Source organism: Triplophysa rosa, linkage group LG23 (assembly GCF_024868665.1).
Source record: "Triplophysa rosa linkage group LG23, Trosa_1v2, whole genome shotgun sequence".
NCBI lineage: Eukaryota > Metazoa > Chordata > Actinopteri > Cypriniformes > Nemacheilidae > Triplophysa > Triplophysa rosa.
The window spans coordinates 17,229,249-17,248,326 of NC_079912.1; the positions used below are offsets into that span (position 1 = coordinate 17,229,249).

A 19,078-nucleotide genomic window follows, 5' to 3' on the forward strand; every position below is an offset into this window, starting at 1 on the left:
AAACAATACTTCTAAGGAAACCTGTGACCTTGATCATTATAAATCTATTTTACAAAAATACAAATGTCTGCAATGCACACAGGCTCTGTGGAAAATTCTCAAGCTCGTGGTTCATCGGGTTTTGCACAGAGTAATGTGGAGTCCCTGCCAGCACCATGGAAAGGAATACAGTAATGGAAAAAGGGGATATCAAATGCTAATAAGCCTGATGTTTTAGTTTAATGTCCTACTCAAACACTGTGTAATATTGACAAAATTATTCATGATGAAAAACTGTATTAAATTAGGGAAATGCATTTGTGCAAAAAAATTCACAGAGATAAAATAAAAATATAAAACATAACAGGCCAGCAACAAACTAAAGATGAAGAAGCTGAAACACAAGTATGCCAAAAGAAATAAAGGGGGCCTTAGGCATCCACGCCCTGCATAAAAGAAAAGATGATCCACTCTGTGTGTAAGGGTCATTTTTACTGGTTCTTTTGTTCGTCTCTGTGTGTGACCTAATGGGGGGTTAAGCCGGGGAAAGAGATGTTAAACCGGTCTGCACTCCTCTGCACATCATTTATCTCCATTTTCACCCACACAGCCCTGTATTTTATACTTGTCTAAGATTTTACTTCATTGTTTTTAATTTTACAGAATTATGCGGGATACAACCATAAATATAGTCATATACATTATTTAAAGAGTTTACCTAAAAATGCTAACTCCTTTTTTAAATAAGTGAATAGCAACTTAAATTTCAGTCTGTTGCCCAAACAAAGCTATCTTATGATCTCAGAAGTATATGAACCTATATGATACTTGTACATGATACTATCATGGTGGTTTTGAAAACTGACAACTCAAGTTCTTGTTCACTTTCGTGATCATTTAAAAAAAATCACCATTTGTTTTTCACATAATTAAGTCATACAAACATAACAATAAGTAAATAATCAATATTTTGGCCAAATTATTTCTTCACACAGTTAAAAACTGTACGTAAAGATCCTCCTTCAAAAAAACAAAAAAAAAACAGAGCAATTGGCTGATAAACAGACACTAGCTTGGAATCATGGAATATATGAGTTGTCCGTGTGACGTCTCAACAAGAAATCCTGAGAACCGCGAAGGTGTCTCACCCTAAAAAACACTAGGAACCCTGAGAGGCCGACACAAGGGACGCACAGATGGGCATGATTTCCCTCCACTGACATGACGCCGAGGGTCCAGGAAATGTCTGACTCCATATCCTGGTCCCTGTTGAGCCTGAAAGAAAGAACAGGTGCCGCCAAATCACTTTTAATTAATTGAATAACCATGGTAATAGACAACAAGAGTGGCTATTTAAACACAAGAATACCATCAAACAAACATTTATCTGAGGTCTTTATATAATTGGATGCGGACCATTTGGGAATCCAACATATATACAAGAAAAACATTTACACAGTTGGTGAACAGGCTAGTTAAGTTAGGTAGATTCATAACAAAGAAAGGAGTCTTAATGATGATTAATTGTTGCCAAGTGTACAGAAAGGCGTGTCATCCTCTTGTTGCTGCACTTATGTATTCACAATAATGGGAGTGTCACAGCATTTTTCCCAGAGCTGTGTCTTTTACGCTCTATATACGTGACACTGCGTTTGCTTTGTTGTTTTTCGTTACGTGTTTGTGGAAGTTCTTGAATACTGAAGCGCAGATCGTCCAGCAACTGTTCAGTGGGATTTATTTGATGCGAAGTGGCTTAATGGAGTTAGGAACGCAAAGAGAGGCTCGGATTGGATGTGCTCACGCGCATCACGCGGCGCGACAGCATTAGGTGAGCGCGAGACAATACATTCAGAAATTTATATTGCACAAGTTAGATTAGACAAGTTACATTTGTATGCGTTTTATAATCAAGTTTAATCAACAATGGAAATATTGTAAACTGGGTAGGAATACACATAGAGCCCGAGACACTTAGCCTACATTCTGGCAGCTATATTGCACAAGTTAGACGAGTTACATTGAATACATAGGAGAGTTAAACTCACAAGAACGAAAAAATGTAGAAAACCAGACAGCAGACAGACAGACATCGATATGGATAAATAAACATGTATAAATTCATAGACAGACAGGTTGGCGGAAATATAGACAGATAGATAGATATAAATGGCTGGTGTGACTCAGACTATGGAATTTGCATTGTAACCCCCACCATGACAGAAAATTAAAGAATATTGAAAGATCAAAAGGCTAGTCCAGTTTTCTATCAACTGCCTTTAAAGAAAATAAATACAAATGTCTGAAGATTAAAAGCAAATCTGGTCCAACGTGCTTGCATACCAGAAAGGACAATAACATGCTGTATTTATTTGACATCTATTTGAATACTTGAGTTTGCCTGTTTTATTTGTTAAGGCTAACCTTGATTTTTACACAGAATTTTTACAGATTTTTACTGAATTCTGGATAAATGTAGGACCACTAGATTTGTTAATTCACAATGCACAGAGAGAACGACAGAGAAAATGTGTTGATATTTCTTGATATCTGGGAAGTTGACAAATAAACCGTTAATGTGTCCTATGGTGTGACAGCAAAATATTTTTTTTAGATAAAAACTCAACTTTATTTATATAGCGCTTTTTACCATTTTCATTGTTACAAAGCAGCTGTACATGAGACATATTGACTATAAGCAAAACAATTAAAGTTATACCTGTAAAAACAAGAAAAAGGTGAAAACACAGAAGACAGACATACCCACATACAAAACACTCCACACACACAATATGCACACGTACTAACACACATAGACATAGACACACACACACACGCACGCACAGTGAAAGCACACATTTAAGATAAAGGAGAGAGAAACACAGGTCAAGTATTAAACAGACTATACATTTCTATATGCAATATTAATTAAGTAAACTTGAAAATTCTAAAGCAGCCCCCCCCGGCCAGGCAAATAGTGCAAAGTGGCGAGGAACCCAAAACTCCAACCTCAGGAGAACCCAGGCCCAACCAGGGGATTCCAGTTTCCCACTGGCAAAAGCTGCTGCCTCTGCACAAGCTCGACAGTGCTTGCACAACAAGGCTAAATAAAAAAAAATAAACTTACTAATAAGGTAAATTATAGATTTAAGATTATCATTAATAATCTAATAGCATTTGAAATTTTGTAGTGAAGACGTGTCAAATCACCGCGTCCTTCTTTATCCAGCTCTATCATCTCAGCTCTTGTCAGGTCGCCGCTTCCCATTCTCAGCTCTACCATCAGGTCAGGCCATGAACTGCATCCTGCTCGCTGTGGTAACCTTGGAACAATGAGACAAGACTGGCTGAGAGTAGAGTACTGTTCTGCAACAAGTACATCAGTTGTGTTTTTGATCTAACTAATGCAGCCTAAACCCTCAGAGGATTTATATTATGGAAGTGTAGTGTATGCAAGATTAAAAAGATGCGTCTTTAGTCTAGATTTAAACTGACAGAGTGTGTCTGCCTCCCGGACAGTGCAGGGAAGACTATTCCAAAGTTTAGGCGCTAGATAGGAAAAGGATCTACCACCTGCACTTGATTTTGAAATTCTAGGTATTACCAACTGACGGGACGCCTGAGAGCGTAATGCACGTGAAGGACTGTAATACAAGAGGAGTTCACTCAAGTACTGAGGAGCTAAACCATATAGGGCTTTATAGGTAATAAGCAAGATTTTAAAGTTAACGCGATGCTTTATAGGTAACCAGTGCAAGGTTGACAGAACCGGGCTAATATGTTCATACTTTTTTGTACGTGTAAGAACTCGAGCTGCCGAGTTTTGGACCAGTTGGAGTTTTATTAAGCCTGCAGAACAACCACCTAACAGTGCATTACAGTAGTCTAGTCTTGATGTCATGAATGCATGAATTAACTTCTCTGCATCTGATAGTGACAGCATATGACGTAGTTTAGATATATTCTAAAAAACGCAATTTTACAGGTGTTGGCGACATGGCTAGACAAAAACTATTAGGATAAATCTCTCGTATGCTATTTTAAATGATAAATATAAATATTAATAATATATTTTTATCTGTTTGTTTTTAAATTTTTGCTATGTCACACCATAGGACACATGTGCGGTATATTTGTCAAATATAATCATTTGCACATGCTTTAATGCAAAGTGACTTACAAATAAGGCAAACAAGGAAGCAATCACATCAGCAAAAAGGAAAATAATGTGCAAGTACATTGTTTCTCGACTCGGTTTGCAAACTATTTGTTTATCTTTTGCATAACTCAGAACAGCATTACAGTTTATTCTGATAAACTTAATTTTATTGTTCCTGTAAGCAAATTAGTTACATAACATGTTCATAATAGTAATGCAAAATACTTTAGAATGTATCATTGTTGCGGCTATAGGAATGCCAGTGCTGTCATGATATATGCACTGTATATGTGTATCTATGTGTATCAAATTTTCATCTGCATATTGCTCCATCAATATTAAGTATATTAAGTAAGGACCAGAAAAATGTCTATTTTGTTAAAGGAGACTCTAAGCTCATGCATGCATAAAGTTTTAAGGCTTTATAGTGGTGGGCAGTTTTAACCTTAAGCAGCCCTCAATGTTACACCCTGTTATTGTATTAGATAGAAAAATGTCTTTCTGTTTTTTTTCCTTTTTTTCAAGGATGCTTCACAAGAACAGCAAGCATCCGAGTGGGCAATATAGGAAGTCCACACATCACTTTTTCTGGTTCCTCTGTCTCTGGCTTCACTTCTTACCTCAAGGTTGGTACACAATAATACTATGCTGTAATATATTACACTGGACATGGCATTCAACTTTCAAAACAGGAGCATAATATACACGAAAAATATGCAAGAATACCAAAAGATTTAAAATATGGCATTACCAACGGAGACAAAAATAGATCGAGATTTTCCATGCTAGCTTCCTTAATGAACCTTGAATATCGCATTACTTAATTAAGCCAATATTTCCTGTTCCTCAAAAGCGCACATCTTTTAAACATGGTTCTGTCCTGTTACTGTACACACGTTTTCCCTCCAGAAGACTAAAACAAACCTCCAGGAAGTTGCATTGCCGTCAAGCACTCTGGTTTTGTGTGCAATATCAGGCGGGAAAAGACTGATTGTGTTGTACTGACACTGTATAGTATATGCTGTACATCCCATGTCCTCATATATATTTAAAGACGAACAAAGAATTGATGGAGAGGGAGATAGCCTGAAAGAAAACTATAGTTTGGCTGAGAATTTAAACCAGAAATTGTCCTAAAACCGCATTTTGCTAGCGCTTCTGTTACAAGTCTGTAAATTCTAACTTGAAAAATTATTTATAGGAAACACAGTGGATGCTATAAATTATGAACAGAAAAGTCTGAGTCAGCTGTGCTGAATCATATCCGAGAAGGACTAATACCATTATTAAAATTGATCACTTTTAGATGAAAATATATAATAAAAGTGGTATTACCAGGAGAATTTACACATCTAGAGAAGATCTACAGTACTTTGAAGGAGTTGGTAAAGGCCAGTTCGAGCATGATGTCATTTAGTGAATTTATTGGTGATCACAGTGAAGCTAAAAGGGATCTGGAGAATTTCATCCATTATTCCTCCAGAGGAAACACCAACATGACACAGAAGCAAAGAGAGCAGAGGAAAAAATGACACCGTAAACCTTAAAGGTATACAGACATCTACTGTAAGACAGTGTGGGAGAGATATAGACATAGAGAAAGAAATGCAAGATAAATAAATATAATAAATAAACAACACGTTAATGTTTACAGAAGGGACCTTAGTCATTGATAGGTAGCATACTGAAACGTTTAAGATAGCTGTACTAAAATGTTTAAAAAAGTAGCACTACCAGTTTTTAATATAGCATCAAAATAAACTAAAACCACTAAAAAATATTTTTAAAAATGATGATATTGTTTATAGAAACAAGACATATACCGTGTCTACACCGGACGCGGCGCAAACACGAAGCACGGCTTGTTCTAATGGGATTGTCGTGCGGCATCACGTGTCCATCGCGCATCCGGTGTGGACAAAATGTAAAATTATAATGGGTTCTATTGTCTCTTGTCGCGTCGCATCTGGTGTAGACACGGTGATACTTCATATTCCACATATTTTGGTCTGTGACATTTTCAGGTCTTCGTCAAATTGTATTTAAACAATGTTAGACTAGACTAGCACACATAATGTCTGCGTATTTATGTAAGTGTGGAACTGTCAGTCACAGAGGAGCTTAAGTTGTTCTTTCGAGCCAAATCCAGGCCAGCCTGTTTTAGTTTGTCGTGTGTTTGTCAAAGCACTAGACCGAAGAGTTAAGAAACTGACAGGCCTCACAGATGAATGATAATGAAGTAATTTAAAGGGGTTAGATTTTCTTTATTTAAGTAATGGTAGGGACATTTGTTAAAGATTTAACAGACCAGAATATGAATTAAGTATCTTTTAAAGACAAAAGGTCACAGTAGAATGGATTACATGTACATTTTCCTTACATTTTTGTCTTGTTGAGTGTATCCTCTTACTGAAATACAGTGACCCCAACATGTAACTGGAGATCGGAAAATGCATACTGTAAGTGTCATTGCATGAACAAAATACCAAACCAAATGAGTTCAGTTGAAGTAACGATTGAATCATTTAGATGAAATCATAATTCATCTGTTGTCAAATGCAATGAAATTCATACATTTGTAATATTGTCAAATATTCTTTAGAGCTACTGTATGTTGCATTTTTTAAGTAAATTAAATTCTGTTTCCAGAGTTGGACAGTACTTAAGTTTTTACTCTTAATTACATTTTAAGTATATGTACTTTTTACTCCACTACATTTCATACATTCATAGTTTTTATATTAACTGATTATTCTTTAACAATGGAAGCCGATAACTGATATATGGGCCAATAGATAGTATCTCAATATTAATATACATTTTTCTGAGCCTGAAACAAAGGCAAAAAGGGGAGAACTACTTTTATTTTAACATGTTGACTACAGAAAACAAAGTAACATTTTCCAAATGTTTTTGTTCGTTTTACCAAAAATCACGTACCAAGCTTTACACTGGTTAAAAGTTCTTTAACTTTTAAACTTTTCTGGTATAATGTATATTTGAGACAAACTATAGATATTCTTCCGGTGCAACCCAGAACTGGACTAAAGAAATGCTTTATAATGTAGTGAAGTCAAATTTTTCCAAAGTGGAAACACTAATAAAGTACAGATACTTGAAAAAAGTACCCAAAGCTTCATGTTGACTTTAATACTTTGGTATCAAAACGATATGGTCGTTGGTTTTGTCCTTTTTAAACATATGCTATCAGCTTTAAGGACTACTAGACTTTTTAAGTGTAAATAACATGTTCGTCTCTCTCTTTTCAAAGTGAATGGCTTCTTTATGTCTGATACCAAAGCCGTCCTTCAAGGATGTGACGACTACTGGACTTTCCAGTCACAGGGGCATATTCCTGTGCTCTTTCTAACAACAGTATGTGTGGACGTACGGGTTCTATCCCTGGGCACATGGACTGCATTTAGCTATGTGTCGGCCCCCGCAGCCCGCTATGAACTAGCCCTTCAGGGTGATGGAAACTCCCTGTACGCCTGGCTTTTGGGCGTAAGGCATCAGTTCCCCGTCCATCTGATCCCTCTCCGCTGGTACCACCTATGCCTGCGATGGGACGCCCCTCACAAAAGCTTCAGTCTGACGATTAGGGGCCACCCAGAAGTGTATCAGCGCACGGCCATCGCTCGTGCAATCCCCCCCTCCGGGCGGCTTCTGCTCGGCTGTCAGCTGAACAAGGCCTCCCCTGGCGTCAACATAAGCACGGTGGAGCTCTACCTGTTCCGCATATGGGACGATGTGGGGGAGCACCAGGCCTGCGAGGATGGCACGGTGGTTGGCTGGGATTCGCAGTTTTGGACCGTCACACGAGCCCAGGCCAGAGTCCAAGATTCTTCTCTGCAATGTGGTGAGTACTGGAGGAATGTAGGAACTGCAGAGCTTCGAGCTTGTCCAACCGGTAGTGGATCACACAGGAGGGTTAAAAATAGCAACGATAATACGCACAATTAACTGCATAACCCATAAAAAGCCTGCAGCACTTTCTCTGAACTCAATATAAGCAAAGCTCTTTTTTTAAGTAACGCTTTTAAAGTTCTTTTGAGAAGAATTTTGCTGATTCAGTTTGAAGTCTTGCTAGTGAATATGAGCTTATGGAATGGTTGCGTCACATTTGTGCACTGTTTTCAGGACAAATGTTTGCCTCATATTAAAGAGATAAATTCTGTCATCATTTACTCACCTTCGAGTTGTTCCAAATCTGTATAAATGTCTTTGTTCTGATGAACGCAGAGAAAGATATTTGGAAGAATGCTTTTAACCAAACAGTTCTTGGACACCGTTGACTACCATAGTAGGAAAAATCGCTTTATAAATTTCTTTGTTCTGTTGGACACAAAAGAAGATATTTTGAAGAATGTAGGAAAGCAAACAGTTTCACAGACAAGGCTTAAGGCTATTCCCAGACTAAAATGAATGTGTGACCTGTCTTAACTGAATATAACTTGCCCAGAAATATCTTAAAATATATCAGTGCCATTGTTTTGTCTCGAGATGCACACCAGTAATGTATTCTTCTAAGGCATGTTTATAAAAGCGACATATTAATTCAACTAAGTCTTAGTCCTGGTTTAAACTAAGCTGTGTCTGTGAAACCGGGCCATTGTCATTTTTCCTACTATGGTAGTCAACGGAGGCCAAGAACAACCATCATTTGTCCAAATGTCTTTCTCTGTGTTCAACCAAACAAAGAAATGTATACAGGTTTGGAACAACTTGAGAGTTAATCATTCATGACAGAATTTTCATTTTTGGGTGAACTATTCCTTTAAATAAACACCCACAATGCGGTTTAACCAGCTAAAGTCACTAATTAGCAGGACACAATTAAATTGGCGTTGGTACAGAAAATGTTGTTAGATTATGTGACCCTCTCTTTAAAATCCAGGCTAAAGTCTCATAATATAAATCTGAGATTAGGAGCATCAAAGTTTAATCGAAATCAATCAAATTTCAGTCATCCCTATTGAAACAAAATATATAGGAATATACTCGAAAATATAATGCAATATATTAAATAACACATTTTACATGTATTGAAATCGAGTTCTTATATTTTTCAGTATTTATATATTATCAGTGTATTATTCTATATATTTTCAAAAATGTATTAAAAGATTTAATATAATGACAGTTCATTTATTGGAAAACATATTTTCTTTGCGTGAGGGTCACTGATTTCAATCTTTTCAATATATAGTAATATTGCTATTGCTATTAATATTATCAGTGTATACTTCTATATATTTTCAAATATATATTAAAAGATTTAATATATTTACAGTTCATATCATATCACTGATTTCAATCTTTGGCATGGTCTTACTCAGTCAATATTAATAGTCAAGATATCAATGTTATTTTTTCAGAGAATGTTCTTTACATTATGTAGGATGATTTTATAGAAAACAGTAAATCAGAAAAAAATAATTTAGTTGGATTTTCACAGGCAGGTTCACACACAGTATGTTCAGACACAATGTGCAGACAAGCATCCTTCCGAGACATGCCGTACACCCCTTGTAAAGTGTACACGATCATGGAAGCCACAACCTAGAACTTCAGAAATATCTGATATACAGTACTATTTGATACAGTAAAGAGAATGCTAAAACATCCCAGAATGTGTGCAAATAAACAACGCGTTTGCAGGTTCACTTGTCATTCTTAATGAATTCCCCCGGCCGTGTGTGTAATGTTGTTTAATACATGCATGATGTTGATGAATGATACAGTCAGTGTGCATGATGTTTTCAGTAATTTAACCTCATTTACTAATTTAAACTCTTTTCATTTTTAAAACTTTTATGAAATGCATGAACAAACTATAGATTAAGATTAAGTCAGTAACCTTGTCTGTTCCTTGCATCAAAAGATTTCAAACATCTGGATTTTTGAAAACGATGGATTCAGTTGAAATAGGATTACCTCTCTATACGCAGCCAACAAAGAGGGCTTTGCTATTGAGACCTTATCTAAGTAAAACAAAAACTTAAATGATCATCAAGATCAGATCAAATTTTGATGCAGGGTACAAAAAGGGCTGTAGTAGTTACACCCTCTCTGTGCATGCCAATTCTGTTTCTATATTTCATCTTCTAGGCCTAAAGCATCTGCGTAAGAAACGCGTTGCACAAAAGAATACACCGAAATCCATCAGTAAGTGTATTGTAGTGCAAGTGTGCATTCGCTTCACTCATAGTTATAGTGTGGTGGTGGGTAACTATTTACAAACTTTTTGAAGCAGATTGACAGTATGTAAAGTAAAATTGTGATTTGCAAATATGAAGTGTCACCTCCCACTCTGCATTCTGCAAACGTCACTGTTGTTTTGTTCGTGATCTCACGGCATGCTGCACTGAAAAGACATCTTTCCACTCAGTGAGGTCTATGACGCAAAGAGATGTTTTGAATACCAGATGTGTTGCGTAATCGTGCAGAAAATTAGGAATGTGTTCAAGAATAACGTATTAACACATCAATATAAAAAAAAACATCTTGTACACAGGAGTCACTCTATACCAAACTTTAGCGATTTCTTAACTAATGCACAAGTTTAAATATATCCTTGCGCAGTGTCACAAAGCAAGTTGTTTGTTCGTGGTTTCTGTCCTTTCAGTGTAGTGACATGTCGGTATGTGTGTGTTTGCACTTTTCAATAGTGCTATTTTTGGATTGTAAGGTTTAAAGGTTAAAGCTGAACCTTTTAATCTCTTTCAGGATCCTCAGGCCCGGCTACCAGTCGAAATAATTTCCTGAAGTCTCCAAGTAAGTGAACATAATCTGTACATTACCAGAGACTGTGATGTTATTTTAATAAAAAATAAAAGACATAAATCAAAAGAGAAAAGCAGGTGAATAAACATGGCATGGAATAGACCAAAAGTGTCTTTAAAGGTCAATATATCTTTTTTTTTGTTAAACTATATTTTTGACATTCAATAAAAAATATAATATTTGTGCTTGATCCCTTTCAAAGGTCCACTTTTCTCTACTTTGGGATCATTAATAACCAACACACGTAGAGTTCTCCAAGGTCAGTAAATAGCTTTTAAATGCCAATAAATATCAAAAGACTGAATGGAAGGTCTTACAACTACCTGAAGTACAGTAGGACACTCATTGTATGTTGTATTGGTATTTATATTATAATAATATTATATATAAATAATATGTTTTATCATAATAGGTTATATAATAAGAAGAATGTTTTATCATATTTGTATTTTTAACACTACAGTCGATAAAATATTTATTTTATTTAATATCACCCATATCGAAATTACAACATTGTGTCCTAGATGACATTAGAGAAGCAAAATATTTAGGAATTACATAAATTACGCATAAATATGTACCTATACATACTGTATTACATTACTTATACATTTTAAAATCAGTAGAATTACATTATATTTTAAGATGGCTTTTAAATAACTGTTTTAATATCAAATGTGTGTACAGTACAGCCACTTTAAAAGGCACTATATAACAATTAATTATTATTATATTTTTCGGTGTTACTATATTGACTTTCAGCTAGATGACGCACTAATAAAACTAATTTCTATTTGTTCCTTTAATACAGAAAATACCGCCTCAATTCCTCCTAGAAGTACCTCTATTAGTATGGTCACCCTTCCAGCTCAGGGTCACATCACAAACACAACCTCACAAGCCAGAACCACATTAAATTCTTCCAAAGTCAATGTAGTGGCTAACTCAACCGCAAACACTTCAGAACCCATCACAACACCTACTACACCCTCAGTAAATCTCACCAGACCAACACAAGCTCCCCTCACAAAAACTACCACCTCAGACAAAACCATCACAATCCCACCTCAAGTTCTGATTGGTTCAACTGTAAATATCACAACCATTACATCACACAATGGTTATTTCAATATCACAGACTCGCCATCCTCCAACCAAACCATCCGGCCTACCCATAACACATCTGCCCGGACGCTTTCAAGCCCTCCCATCAATGGCAACGCCTCTTCTGCGAATCCTAGCTCTGAATCGACCATTCAGACAGCGGCGCACCTTAGCACTACACCTACTGTCAAGGCTCAAGTAGCGAATCAGTCAGCGGTTCTCCGGACAAAGAGGTCCACTACATTAATCACAGGTACAGCCATTCTTTAGAGAAAGACAAATGGCTTCTATTTCTGTGATAATTACAGGATATAAAATTAAACCCCTTACCTTCATTTTCTCATTCTGCCACATGTTATATAATTTATACATTACATAATTAATCCTAATGGGTTTTTTCGCATTGATGTGTCTTTTCATTCATTTCAGAGTCATTTGGGGTGCCGTGTAACTTTTCTCAGTACTGCGCTGATCAATGTAAGAAAGACTTCTTTTTACACAAAGCGTAATTTAAGATTCAATGTTGAGATTCCTGAGGAAGTTATATATCTGTTTTCTCAATTCACAGCTGCATACTACTTGATGCCTGTGGAAGCGAATGGGACTAATGTAACTGAAGATATTAAAAACTGGGTAATAAAAAATATATATATTTTCTTTGTTTTACCGCTAAACATCCTTAGGCTAGATCTTGTGAATGTACTTTTTACATAAGAATCTGGCAAATTAAAAGTTACGTCATCCATCTTTTGTTATCAGATTAGTTATACTGTATTTCAGGAGGTGTGTGTCCTCCTAAATTGTCTAAATAAAGATTTTATCTCTTAGAATACCTTTATAATATAATTCTCACAGAAAGTATAGTTTAGCTTAGATTTAAACTCAAGTACTTGGAACAAGAAGTCCGATTCTTTCCACCTCACTAGGCTATGTTCAATCACATTGTTAAAGAACTGTATCATGCACTCAGTTTTCAGATCTTTTTAAAATGACTGCCAGCATTGCAAATGATACCGCAGATGCATTTATGGTAAGTATTATTTGCGATTAAACAATAGTTCACGACTGATATTCGCTGTAGTCAAGCATGGAATCGTTTTATTTTTTATAACACAGAATGCTGATGTTCAATGTCAAGACAATTTGAACATAAAGTAAGTCAAAACTGAATCTCTAAACTACTAGACAACAAGTATGATCGCATGGTAATTTACCATCAACTACTGCAATCTTTCTCACAGGCGGACTAACTGCACTGTGCTGCTCAAATTTAGCCAGCCTGAGAATGCTTGCAACCTCCGCAAGCTGGTGGAAAGCAGTGCTACAAACACCTTACTAAAAATAAGCCTTCTGGGAGATGTGGAGAGAGTGGGTGAGTAACAACTACTGACATGAGGTGTTTACAGACTCATGGGTAATGTTAAATTAAATAAAAGGGCCAATCCTGTTATGTAATTCATAAAAAATATATATAGTGAAATAAATAGGCATAAATGCCTGTTTTGTAATATAAAGAAGTATTTTTTAGACCCCATTCACATTTCGCGTCTTTTCCGCGCGCATATTCGTTATTTTAAATGTAGACGTAAATAGGGCCGCGCGCGCACCGCGGGTCATTTGAAGAGAGAAAGAGGCGCTGCTCGTGTTTTCCGCGCGGTTGGCGCGAAATGTGAATCGGGCCTTAGAAATAAGCACTGGTTAAGCTCAGGGCCCGGTTGCATAAAGCACCTTAAGTGTAATTTTCCCTTAAGTGTGTCCTTAAGTATACCTTAAGTTTTACTTAAGTTATTCTCCTATTGTCTTTGGTAAAGGAAGATCACCCCTTAAGTGTCATACTTAAGGGAAAAACTTAAGGTGCTTTATGCAACCGGGGCCAGGCACTTTACAAAACTGTATTTGTTCATTAAAACTAATACCTAGAGTTAAAGTAGGAGTATAAAAGTAAACAAAATAATTGTATCTTACAGAATTAAATGTTTTAGAGTCAAACAAACTAACTAATACATAGAACTATCACAGAGCTGCGGAACCGCAGCCACAGATTCTGAACAGCAGCCACAGACAGGAGGGGCGGAGCTTGCGTTCTTACACGTAGTCGCGCCACCTAGAGTCTTGGAGTATGATTTGCTGTTGTTACACGCGAAAACGTCATATTCTTAAATAAGGCTACTTTTCAGGTCTTACATGTGTAAGTTATAAGAATACATTAAGGTATAGTACAAAAAGCCATTTAAAACATCAATCTTGTGTAGAATTGTTGTATAATGAATGTGTTTCATTGTATTAGCTTATGTGTTCTTGTTGATGGTGTTAGAAATAATGTTGGGCATGTTGGGCATAAACTTGTGGGCATTCACGGAAGTGAGGGCGGAATTATTGACGACAAGCATGGCGGAGACCATGGTGAGTTGTGTGCAATGTTTTCTGAATTTTGTATTAAATAACGATCGTGTACGACGTTATTTGTTAAATATTGAATTTGTGCATGACTGTATCAACTTACTGAAGCTTAAAGTTGTTGCCATGTTTTATTGTACAGAACATTTTTTTTCTGTAGACGTTTCGATTACTTTTCGGAGCACATGCATGTTGTAAATGGGCTTTACCTTTATTTTAAGAAATATAAGGGTAGTTGGCGGATTAATTAATCGTACATGTGTCCTATGGTGTGACAAAGCAAAATTTAGAAAACAAGATGTTAACATTCCATTGTTTTAAAAATGGCTTTATTTATTGTATAAAATAGCATAAGGGAGATTTATCGTTATAGTTATTTTACAAATTTGCATATTAGTCTATCAACTACCCATAAATAGTTTATTCCACTTTCCTTTGTTATATGCATTGTTTGTGAGTTGATTTTACTTATCGTAAAGTTTTTTAATCACATTTGTCACTGCTGATATAATTGTGTTTTGCATTTATCTCTTGTAGAGACATATAACGATTCAGCGAGGTGGTTCTTTACCTGAGTTGCAGCAATGCAACAACTGTTTTTAGGATGAATGAGGAGGACAGGAAAGAGGCCCTCAACAATCTGATGAAAGGACTAGAAGCTTCCAGAGAGCCCTTTACAATTCATTTTATGTTCGGGCACGACATAGAGTTGTTGACAAAATGACATAATGGACCTAAGAGTAAATTATTCAATTGTAATTTAATAATTTGTTTTACGATGTTTGATTGTTCCGTTTAAAATAATGCTGCTGTTTTTATAATATTTTTATTAAAATGTCTGTTTTCATGTAGAACAAAGCAGAAAACCATAAAACTAATACAGTCATACAAAATGCCAACAAGTTTGAAACATTATTTCTAACACCATCAACAAGAACACATAAGCTAATACAATGAAACACATTCATTATACAAAAATTCTACACAAGATTAATGTTTTAAATGGCTTTTTGTACTATACCTTAATGTATAACATGTAAGACCTGAAAAGTAGCCTTATTTAAGAATATGACGTTTTCGCGTGTAACAAAAGCAAATCACACTCCAAGACTCTAGGTGGCGCGACTACGTGTAAGAACGCAAGCTCCGCCCCTCCTGTCTGTGGCTGCTGTTCAGAATCTGTGGCTGCGGTTCCGCAGCTGGACATTATTGCAGATTTCGCCCAATCCATTGCCAATGCTGTGGCTTCCTGTTTGTGCTGTTGCTGTACCACCAAAATGATGTCACTTCCTGCAGGATGATGTCACTGATGAACTTGCTTGTGCTATAGGGATATTAGAAGACTAATAACCAAGTTAGGTTAAAACAAAGAACAGAGCAGGGCAGAATATACAGAGTAGACAAAACATACTGTAGATCACAATGCAAAGTTACATAGATATTTATTAGCGTTTCTCATTAATAACTTGTTGGAATGAGCTTTGGTTTTTTTAGATGCCCTGCAGAAACGAATTTATGATTTGTTAATTTAATAATTGTTGTCTCAAGAAATTGCATAATTTTGGTTTATTTACAGGAAAAGGCGTCTGCATGGAGCAGAATATTTTAGCACCTGAAGGAGATTTTGTGCACTGCACATCTTCTTTGTCTTACGATAAAGTCTGCCAAATCCAAGGACTTGTCAATGTTACATGGTAAAGGTTGCTAGTCGTCTCAACCTCAACACACTCTTATAGACTTGTTTGACTGTATTGTAGTCAAAGAGTAAAGACTTTACTTGTTCAGACGTGTTTTACTGATTTACATTAATTTATAATTATATTAACCTCATACTCAACTTTTGCCATTGATTTTATATACATAATGTTCACTCTTTTTCATTAGCTCTTATGGAAAGAATGCATTCATCCTTAATGATTTACCAATCCTGCAGAACCAATCCTGCAATGGTGAGAATGTTTCAAATCTCAAATCCAATTCAAATCTCTGCTCTTGGCCTACAAAACCACCACTGGTTCGGCACCCCCATATCTTCGCTCGCTAATTCAGTCTTGTGGTGCCGTCCCACAAAGGGAAAAAATCACTCTCGCGCAATTTCTCCAGATGTGTTCCACGACTCTGGAACGATCTCCCTCTTGCCAAACGATCAGCGGATTCTGTAGTTGTCTTTAATAATCGGCTAAAAACACATCTCTTCCGTCAACATCTGACCCATTAGTACAGTCTTCTACTTCTTTTCTACTTTCCTATCCCCCCCAAAAAAAGAATATTCCTAGCTTTGTTACTGTGGTAGGCTAACTGAAACCCGTGCATTGTTGTTCTTTTGTTGCACATATTGCTTCTATTGTTTTCCCCTACTTTGTAGGTCGCTTTGGATAAAAGCGTCTGCTAAATGACTAAATGTAAATGTTTTCAGATTAAAACTCTAAATATCACAAGTGAATCCTAATACAGTCTATAAATGTTCCCCACCAGATACATATTGTACAGCATGTCTTGTCACATTTATCTTTCTTACAAAAACACATTTTTCCTTTTAGTTGAAAACCAGCAACAATGTGAGTGTCACGTATCTAACAACAACGGTAAGTGTGTTACACAGTACTGTTTTTATTTATCACAGCATGCATGCAAATATTTGAAACCACCCTCACCCGTCCACCTCCTCTGTGTTAATTTAGAGGGATATTTTGCCCTTCGTTTGAATATTTCGAGCCCGGACGTGAATTTCACATCTATTCAGAACGTGGTGAGTGTATTAGGAGACAAAAATAGGAATACAAATTAATAGCACTGTAATTCATAGAGCCGTTCAGAAAAATAAAAATAAAGAAAAAAGTTAATTTAGTTATTTCGTATTTGTCAGATTTTTCTTTTTGCTCAATCCTATAGGTTTCAGAGTGGAGCTCTCCCTGCAACGAATCCAGCATATTAGGGTATGTCTGAAATACCACCCTGTAAAAGAATAAGACATTTTACCAGAAATGGTAAACCATTTTTTTATGGCACATTCCCGTAGGTCTCAATGTAATCCTGTTGCATCCCAGTTTTATCAGGTAAGCATCTATTAATCTGATGTTTTCAATAAACTAACCTTGTGAATAGTTATAAGTGAGTGTGTGTTCTAAAGACTGCGTTGGTTTTTTAACAGGGAATGCACCTGGAATGTTTTGGTGAAGGAGCAAGGTATGATGGACTGTGACCGTGTGTGTGCTTCTGTACGCATTAATGTATTCGACTAACTACTCTATTGTTCCTCAGGCTCTACACCTGCATGTTAACTGTACAGCTATCACAACATGTAGATGTGTGTACTGCTAGCGCCGCCGTGGCCTTTCTTTGGAAGGACAGCACCAGCATCATTTTTGATGGGCCTGTTCATAAAACAGGTGAGTGTTTTGAACTATGTTTCCTACAATTACACCTCATCCATGTGTTTGGAATAACAAATTGTGTTGTATGTCTGTCTCCTGTATAGCTATATGTCGATTGCCCACTGATTCTGTAAACATATCTTTAAACTCTACATTTACCTGGACCTATGTAAATATGAGTGCCAGCCAGATTAATGAAGTCAAAAACCAGCTGAAATGGTAGGTGGTGTATTCAATCTAGATTTTACACTGTGCATACTCAACATTTATGTTTAATTAGATTTAATCAGCTAAATCTAAACGATTGGATATTTGTTCTTTGTTCCACAGTAAACAGGGTCAGACGTTTGCTGTTCTTTTGAATGAAAGCTGTGAGATCTCTAAACCTACTCCACCTCCCAGCACAACCACAGGGAGCAAAGCAACATCCATAAATATCACATCTCCATCCATAACTACAACACCCAGCATTGAGGACACACAGCATACTTCTGTTACAACACTGAACACAACAGTCTCAGTATCCAATATCAGCTTCACATCCATTAACAGTACAAACACTCAGACAAACACATTGTCGCTCAATACAACAGACCTGCCACTCATTCCGTCAGTCACACTGCCCACGACAATAGCCACACATAGAAATACACCAGGTGCACTGGAAAATGCAACTCTAACACCAGTCAATATATCAGTCCCACTGGTGATTACAGTCACACCACCTGACACAACTGCACCAACTTTAAATACAAAAGAAACACAGTTTAATACAACCGGCAGAGCACTCAATACAACTATCACAACACTTAATACAACAAATACAACATTCAATGCAAACGAAACACTATTACCTACAACAGTCACACCACTCAATACAACTATAACAACACTCACTACAACTATCACAACTTCAAATTCTAAAGAAATGGCGTTAAATACAACAGTCATAACACTCAATGCAACAGTCACACCAACCACTACAACTATCACAACACTCAATACAACAGTCACAAGACTCAATACAACAGACACAACACTTAATCCAACAGACACACTGTTAAATACAACAGTCACAACCCTCAATACAACTATCACAACACTAAATACAACAGTCACACCAACCACTACAACTATCACAACACTCAATACAACAGTCACAACACTCAATACAACAGACACAACACTTAATCCAACAGACACACTGTTAAATACAACAGTCACAACNCCCAAAAAAAGAATATTCCTAGCTTTGTTACTGTGGTAGGCTAACTGATACCCG

General features: G+C 36.5%; 1 protein-coding gene across 1 annotated transcript; it reads left to right on the forward strand.

Moving 5' to 3' along the window:
* The first annotated feature begins 1,404 nt into the window (after positions 1–1,404).
* On the forward strand, positions 1,405–19,063 carry LOC130546675 (uncharacterized). Its single transcript, XM_057322037.1, has 22 exons — positions 1,405–1,807; positions 4,661–4,761; positions 7,407–7,994; positions 10,247–10,303; positions 10,865–10,912; positions 11,124–11,180; positions 11,733–12,278; positions 12,455–12,502; positions 12,594–12,658; positions 12,996–13,055; positions 13,142–13,179; positions 13,267–13,397; positions 15,999–16,116; positions 16,307–16,371; positions 16,963–17,007; positions 17,104–17,171; positions 17,315–17,358; positions 17,442–17,478; positions 17,574–17,608; positions 17,684–17,811; positions 17,901–18,015; positions 18,127–19,063. Exons 2-22 carry the CDS (start codon positions 4,662–4,664, stop codon positions 19,061–19,063), a joined length of 3,330 nt encoding a protein of 1,109 aa, XP_057178020.1. The 5' UTR covers positions 1,405–1,807; position 4,661.
* Positions 19,064–19,078: the final 15 nt, after the last annotated feature.